Below are 8,158 nucleotides of genomic sequence, written 5' to 3'. Positions count from 1 at the left end.
AACCATAAAAATGTAAGTTTGTGCTCCATATTCAATGTTTGTAATTAATTTAGTCTCACTGCTTAAAGACCCTTGGCATAATTTTGTCTGTTTGTTTATTTTTTTTCTTTTTCTATTTATTTGTTTTATGTATATATACAAATATGTATATATACATAAAACGAATAAATAAAATATAAAAAATAAAATAATATAATAATATAAAGAAACACTATGTGTTTTGTTTGTTTTGTTTATATAATAATATAAAAATATAAAGAAATATGTTTTTGTTTGCTTCTTTTGTTTGTTTTGTTTATATGATAATATAGTAATATAAAAAAACACATTTGTTTTTTGTTTGTTAGCTTTGTTTATTCAATAAATATAATAATATAAAGAAACACATGTGTTTTTGTCTGTTAGCTTGTTTTATTTTGTTTTGTTTATAATAATATAGTAATAATATAAAGAAAAACATGTGTTTTTGTCTGTTAGCTTGTTTTATTTTGTTTTGTTTATAATAATATAGTAATAATATAAAGAAACACATGTGTTTTTGTCTGTTAGCTTGTTTTATTTTGTTTTGTTTATAATAATATAGTAATAATATAAAGAAACACATGGGTTTTTGTCTGTTAGCTTGTTTTATTTTGTTTTGTTTATAATAATATAGTAATAATATAAAGAAAAACATGTGTTTTTGTCTGTTAGCTTGTTTTATTTTGTTTTGTTTATAATAATATAGTAATAATATAAAGAAACACATGTGTTTTTGTCTGTTAGCTTGTTTTATTTTGTTTTGTTTATAATAATATAGTAATAATATAAAGAAACACATGGGTTTTTGTCTGTTAGCTTGTTTTATTTTGTTTTGTTTATAATAATATAGTAATAATATAAAGAAAAACATGTGTTTTTGTCTGTTAGCTTGTTTTATTTTGTTTTGTTTATAATAATATAGTAATAATATAAAGAAACACATGTGTTTTTGTCTGTTAGCTTGTTTTATTTTGTTTTGTTTATAATAATATAGTAATAATATAAAGAAACACATGGGTTTTTGTCTGTTAGCTTGTTTTATTTTGTTTTGTTTATAATAATATAGTAATAATAAAAAGAAACACATGTGTTTTTGTCTGTTAGCTTGTTTTAATTTGGTTTGTTTGTAATAATATAGTAATAATATAAAGAAACACATGTGTTTTTGTCTGTTAGCTTGTTTTAATTTGGTTTGTTTGTAATAATATAGTAATAATATAAAGAAACACATGTGTTTTTGTCTGTTAGCTTGTTTTATTTTGTTTTGTTTATAATAATATAGTAATAATATAAAGAAACACATCATTTGTTATTATTTTGTTTGTTTTGTTTATTATAATATAATAACATAACGACATGTGGATGGCTTTATTACACACTCCGGTGCAGTTGGCGGCGGTATGCTCTAATACAAGACATGGTTGCAACCCGCTACAAAATAAAAAGAAGAAGAAGAAGAAGCTGATGACGATGATGATGACGTTTGGAAACGAAAACAGGAAACTCTGTTAGAAACGAAAAGTTCGAGACGTTTCCAAGACAAAGGTGGGAAACAAACAATATATGCTTTTACGAAACAGTCAGGACCTTAATGTCGTGTTGTTGCTGTTGTTGTTGTTGACGGTGTGTATCTGCTGCCCCTGCTGTTACGGTCAGTATCGTTTATTTTTATCGCACAGTAAGAATCAAAGTTGCAGTTCCGCATCCACAGACATGGCCACCCTGTTGCATCAAGTGACAGCATTGCCTTTGCGTTAGGTGTTAGCTGAGCTACCACTGTGGTTGGGACCTTGTTGAGTCATGGACAACAGGGAAACTAACGATTTAAACGTTGCTTGTCTCTCATTTTGGCAGGAGTCAAACTACATCCGCTGGGGACTCTAGTAAAAGTGGATTTGTCGAGATTTGAGCGCCAACGTCACAGTTTCGACACCTCAGTATAAAGTCTTTATTCATTGGATAACAGTGTGAATAGTAGCTGTGGTTTCTATATACCGTGCACAAAATTCAGCTATAAACTAATAAATATAGCTGTAATTGTGTTGGTATTATTCTCTGTGTTAAGCTACCATTTAGTTGATAGATATAGATAGATAGATAGATGAGCTTTACTTCAGACTCAAGGTCCATACAAAAAGTAAAAGCAAGAGACACAGTAGAAAAGGATTAGAAAGAGACATAGTAGAAAAGGATTACAAAAAAAAACACAATAATCTAATGACTGATTTTTAAAAGACACTTATACCAGTGTCCCCAAAATTAAGACGTGCAGCGCGTGTCGCTATACAAAATGTTGATAGAAATTGGCTTTGGGAAACCCCAAAATAAAACAGAAACCTCAATATGTCACATGACCGCACCTCACTGAACCGAAACATAATTTTCTGACTATTTTAAAGACTAAATTATGAACCAATTTTTTGAAAAACGAATCGACTGATTATTCGATAATGAAAATCGTTGTCACTGGCGTCCTTGATGCACTCACATAAGCATGCTATAGCCCTAGATTAAGACCGCCTCTGGTGTTTCAGGAGTTAATGAGTGCTGTATATGGGTAAGTACATTTACAACAAAATGTCTGCATTAGTCTTTTCTTTTGTTATATATAATTTTAGAGATGGGGGGAATCTGAAAAGACAACTCTCGTTATTTTTAAGCCGTTCACACCGCTTTCTCTAGCAGTTTTCTTGAGCTTAGGTGTTGCTGTAACACACAGTAATTGGAAAGTCATGACGTTCTCGCTACCAGCACAATAGTTGCATCCTACCATCCTGTGATGTAAAATAATTTCAGCTGTCTTGCATAGAAAAGTCTTTGTTGAGCTTTCTTCAGTACTGTTGAAGTATACCGTTAACCTCCCACGTTAAGACTGATAATTGCAGATACCAAACTTTTAATATGATGCTTTATTTCTTTTGCCACTTTCACCCTTTGACTGATAATGTTTGTCTCGCTCTCCGCAGATGGCTTGCTTTGATAGCAGCAAGGGGAGTTTAGAGGAGGACAGCTATGAAGGAGCGGAAATGTCAGACTGTGCATTGGCGATGCTGGAAAAGGAACGAGAATCCCTTCTCAGCCCTTCAGAGAGCCCTGGCACCTTCATCAGCGGCACCTCCACTAGTCTTCCGGCTGCTGCCCCCCTCCAGGGCTATGATGTGGATTTTGACCCACCCCTAGAGAGCAAATATGAGTGCCCTATCTGCCTCATGGCGTTGAGGAACGCCATTCAAACACCCTGTGGTCACCGTTTCTGCAAGAACTGCATTGAGAAGTCTATTCGGTATGCGTTTGTACAGCTCTCTAAAGTATGTGTCTAAATAAAATGACGCACCATTTTCATTGACAATAACTTTCACGCTCTAACATAAAACACCATGCAGAACCTGGTATTCTTAATGCCCTGACAAAATTATTACTTCCTCCCTTTTGCAAAACAGTGATACAGGACAGAGGTGTCCTGTGGACAACGAAAGGCTGTTAGAAGACCAGTTGTTTCCTGATAACTTTGCCAAACGGGAGATTCTATCGCTCACTGTTCGCTGCCCGAACTCTGACTGTGCTGAGAAAATGGAGCTCCGACATTTAGAGGTGAGCATTTGAAGAATGACAGACATCTCTAACTTTGAAAGCAGCTCAACCAAGAACACAGAAACAGAAAATGGTTGCACAGTTAGTTTTAAATGACATTTCGATCCTTGTGATTGCTTAGATACTTATCATGCTGCATATACCATAGATAATCACAGAGCACGCAGTTGTGACATTTATGGTTGATCCCCCACAACTGGTAGTTTAACAAAAAAAAAAAAAGAACTGGCGCAATAAAATAAGGTAGTAAAAAACTAGCAAAAAGTAAAATACTTCCTCTGTCAACACCGCCATAGTCAGCACTCTTACTTCTGACTGTTCCAACATTTATTCATACTATGCACCCTTGTTTTTTTTTTTTTATATAAAAACATGTTAGGTGCCAAGTAGAGATCGGAAGGTTTCTCTGGTGTGGATGATGAAATTGTTATGTGAACCATTGCTGACTTACTACAAAAATTAACTAAAATGTCAATGTCTTATTTTCCTCTCCAGAATCATTTGGCGCAGTGTCAGTTTGCCACTGTGCCTTGCCCACAGTGCCAGCAGTCTGTGAGACAGAGCTGCCTAGAGGAGCACACAACTGCTGAGTGCCAAAGGAGACCTGTGTCATGTCCAGATTGCGTGGCGCGCTTTGTTTACGAGGAGAGGGAGGTAACGTGGACTCACTTATCAAATTGCTCCTCTTCCGTTCTCCAGAATAGTTCTCATAGGAAAATGGCACAGCTGCACTGTGTATGAGTGAGGATTACGCAACTTACAGTCTGGTTTGGTTCCTTCTTCAGCTTCATGAGCAGCAGTGTCCCTTTGCCAATGTGAAGTGCCAGTACTGCGAGATGGATCTCATCAGAGACCAGGTGAGTTATACAGTGTCTGCCATGAAAAGGCCTCTGGTAAATCAAAGTGTTTTTGTAGTTGTGAATTGTTAACCATTTAAGGTAACTTTGGTCACAAAGAACTTCTCTTTTTGTTAAACAATGGGGAACCATTGCACTCAGCGCATCACCATCTCTGCAGCAAGTCCAATTGATGACGTTTAAATGGTTTTCTGTACGAGACAGATAAATAGTTATTTTCAACAGGGGTTCCTCATAATTTTTGTCCACAAGTTTACACTAATAACAGACTTTCTGAAATCCTGTTTTGAATAAATAGATATAAATGAAGCTAAGTTGATGATATTTTTGTTTCAGATGGAATCTCATTGTGACACAGATTGCCCAAAAGCACCAATTGCCTGTAACTTTAGTACCTTTGGATGTAAGGAAAGGGTAGGTGATCAAATTCAAATCTTGTACACACTGTTGGAAGAACAATAATTGAGAATGTGGTTTGTTACACAGCTATATATCCTATTATCCCTGCAGACCAAATGTCTATAAAGAAAATGGTTTGCCTCTACAGATGCAGCGCCATAACCTGGCTCAGCACATGCAGGAGTTCACACAGATGCACATGCGCTTCATGGCTGAGTTCCTGCGTGGCCTTAGTCTCAATGGCACCACACCCAAACCCCCGTGGATGCTAGGACCTTCTGCTTCCTCTGAGGATCAAGGAGCTGCGGCAACAGTATCAGCCTGCAGTGGGCCCAGAGGAGCTGCGAGCTGCAGCAGCAACTGTGCCCCATGTCAGCCTAGCGAGGAGATGCAGAGGCTCAGGGAGATGGATAAACGATTGGTACAGCAGGATCACCAGCTGCGTGAGCTCATCATCTTGAAAGAAACACAGGTAAAGGATGTCGTTGCGGCTTGGCGTACAAATATGTGCATGTGGTTAGTATGTGTAATCATAGAATCTATGTTTACAACTAGTGGTGCATCTTGCCTGCATGATATGTATCAGACAGTGCATAAATGTAATATGAAGTTATAGCAGAGCTAAAACCTTAAATTGAAAATATTAAATTGGTATTTTTTCTTGTCAAACTAAGTTATTTAAGCTAGTTGGTAGCTTTTTAAAGACAAAGATAGGCCAAAGAATCAAGCCTCTTACTGGCGTGTTACTCAGTGGCTCAATGGTTGTACATAAAGAGATACCTCTACATTTAGTGTTTTAGTTCATTTTCATTAGCATACTTTTCATCGTATCACAGAGCTATGTATTTGTTTGTAGTCTGAGTTGTGTCCAGATGATTAGGCTGTTTTGGCAGCACATTGTCTTCGCCACAGGCATTTTAACGGTGTGTCTGCACAGGAGTGAGCTGTGCTTTTCAGTCATCAGTATCATTAATGACTGATGGTCTATTTTCTTTTGTTGATTGTGATTGCACGTTGGTCTCTGAGCACTGCCAAAACACCGAACACTGAAGCTGATGATGCTGCTGTGTAGACACCTTTTAAACCTTTGTCATTTGAACCTTCCTATCTCTTCCACAGGCTGGTCAGCTTGCAGAAATCCGCCGTAGAGTGTCAATGCTTGAGGAGACAGTGAAGGAGCTGGAGTCCCAGCAGTGTCACGGTATCTTCATTTGGCGACTCAAAGGTTTTTCTGCCCATCTGCGGAACCAAGAAGCAGGCCAGCCAGTGGTTGAGCACAGCCCCGGCTTCTACACAGGCCGTCTAGGCTACAAGCTGTGCCTGCGCTTACACTTGCAGACCCCCAATGCCCCGCGCTGCTCCAACTACATCTCCCTCTTTGTCCACACCATGCAAGGAGCTTTTGATGGGCAGCTGACCTGGCCGTTCCAGGGCACCATCCGCCTTTCCATCCTAGACCAGGGCCCCGAGGGTCAGCACCACATGGAGGTGATGGAGACTAAACCAGACCTGCAAGCCTTCCAGAAGCCAACCATCCAGCGCAACCCCAAAGGATTCGGCTACGTCACCTTTATGCACCTAAATCAGCTAAGTCAGAGAACCTTTGTTAAAGATGACACTCTACTGATCCGCTGTGAGGTGACACCACGTTTTGACAATATGCTTCACCGCGAGGGACCGACGGTGCAGCCTAGAGGACCCGAGGCCTCACTTTCAAGGGACTAAAGTCAAACTCATACCTCACCATCATGCTGAGATGTCAGCAAAGTAGTGGAGGGAGGGTTTAAATACCGATCAGTTGATTTTAATTAATGGACATTTAGAGGAGGAGAAATTTATCACATACATTTAAAATTTGGACCCTGCAAGTATTCTATTATTTATTTGTTAACCAACTTTAAATGACATTGTGATTTCTGTTTTAATAAACATATACAGTAACATATTTGAAATGTATGTACTACAAGGTACCAACATTCAGCAAGCCTCATAAGTTCAAATTTTGTAAATGGTCAATAATGTCTTAATGGCTCAACATCACCAGCTTAATGCTGAAAACACATCTGCCGAGAGCTGCGGCCGTTTGATTCTGCCACAAACTAGTGCGAGCAAACTTGGGGATAGTTTTTGTGGCAAAGTGCGGCCAGAGAATACCCTCAGCCAATCAGTAAACATAAACCAGTCAACATGGAGTCCTGGGACTCCATGTTGACCTTTCTTACAAAGCATTTCTTCCTGCCTGAAACCCATGAAAGTAAAGCGGTCAAAGCACAGATATCTATATGTCTCTGGCCATTGTCCATCAACAAAAAGGCCAGCTGTATGACATTCCTTTGTTTTGTGGTATTACACTGGATATAACACAGCAAGCAACTTAGCAATGTTCCAGCAGAAGATGAAGAAGACAACTATGTATCGATATTTGGGGACAGTGTGAAATATACAAAAGTCTGCTTCGTAAATGTTTTATGAGGAAGGAAATGAATCAAACACATTTGTTGGACCTCAAGGATAAAGTATATTTGAATGAGAAACACTAACTGTAAAATGAACTGTTTTCACAAAAACATCAAATGGTACCTTTTTGTAGGAACAGCAAAACATTCATGTGACTCCAAATCCACCATTTCATGCTTCACTACTTTAGACTGACCTGTGCTTTGGGCATCACTGTGACTTAATCAGTATAAAACCGTTGCAACGTGGAGTTTCACTGCAGATTTTTACATGATACAGCTATGCAGATTTGTCACCGTTGGTCATATTGCTTTTGGCGGCAATTATGGTGCCTTTCATAGAAGTTCCTACTTAATGTGACTTAAATATAATAAATGTATAATAATCACGTGTCAGTGTCTTTGAAAACCAATATGCTGCCTGTTAACCCTTTACATTATGTAATTAATCTATTGTGGGTTTTTTTTGCGTGTGTTTGTGTTTCACAATCTTATGCCAAAAAAGAAATATATATATTACTGTTAATTGTCACATTGGGTGAGATGTTTATCATGAATTAGAATATGATCCAATGCCATAAATTAAAGTTAAGCTCATGCAAACGCACAGCTACTGTAGTGTCTAACATTTAATGTTTTCTACTGACTTGGACCATACCCTAAGACATTATGTTGGAATATATATATATATGTATAGATATGTACAGTGGGTACGGAAAGTATTCAGACCCCCTTAAATTTTTTACTCTTTGTTAAATTGCAGCCATGTGCTAAAATCATTTAAGTTCATTTTTTTTCCTTTTAATGTACACACAGCACCCCATATTGACAGAA

The 8,158-nt window shown here is 37.5% G+C and overlaps 1 protein-coding gene across 1 annotated transcript; it reads left to right on the top strand.

Moving 5' to 3' along the window:
• Nucleotides 1-1,502: 1,502 nt before the first annotated feature.
• On the top strand, nt 1,503-7,719 carry traf6 (TNF receptor-associated factor 6). The gene is made up of 8 exons (XM_083911851.1): nt 1,503-1,566; nt 2,988-3,304; nt 3,462-3,612; nt 4,108-4,266; nt 4,398-4,469; nt 4,806-4,883; nt 5,017-5,340; nt 5,988-7,719. Exons 2-8 carry the CDS (start codon nt 2,988-2,990, stop codon nt 6,591-6,593), a joined length of 1,707 nt encoding a protein of 568 aa, XP_083767977.1. The 5' UTR covers nt 1,503-1,566; the 3' UTR covers nt 6,594-7,719.
• The last annotated feature ends 439 nt before the right edge of the window (nt 7,720-8,158 follow it).

This window comes from Echiichthys vipera (genome assembly GCF_963691815.1).
Source record: "Echiichthys vipera genome assembly, chromosome: 1".
Classification (NCBI taxonomy): domain Eukaryota; kingdom Metazoa; phylum Chordata; class Actinopteri; order Perciformes; family Trachinidae; genus Echiichthys; species Echiichthys vipera.
This window is presented reverse-complemented; position numbering and strand designations above follow the sequence as displayed.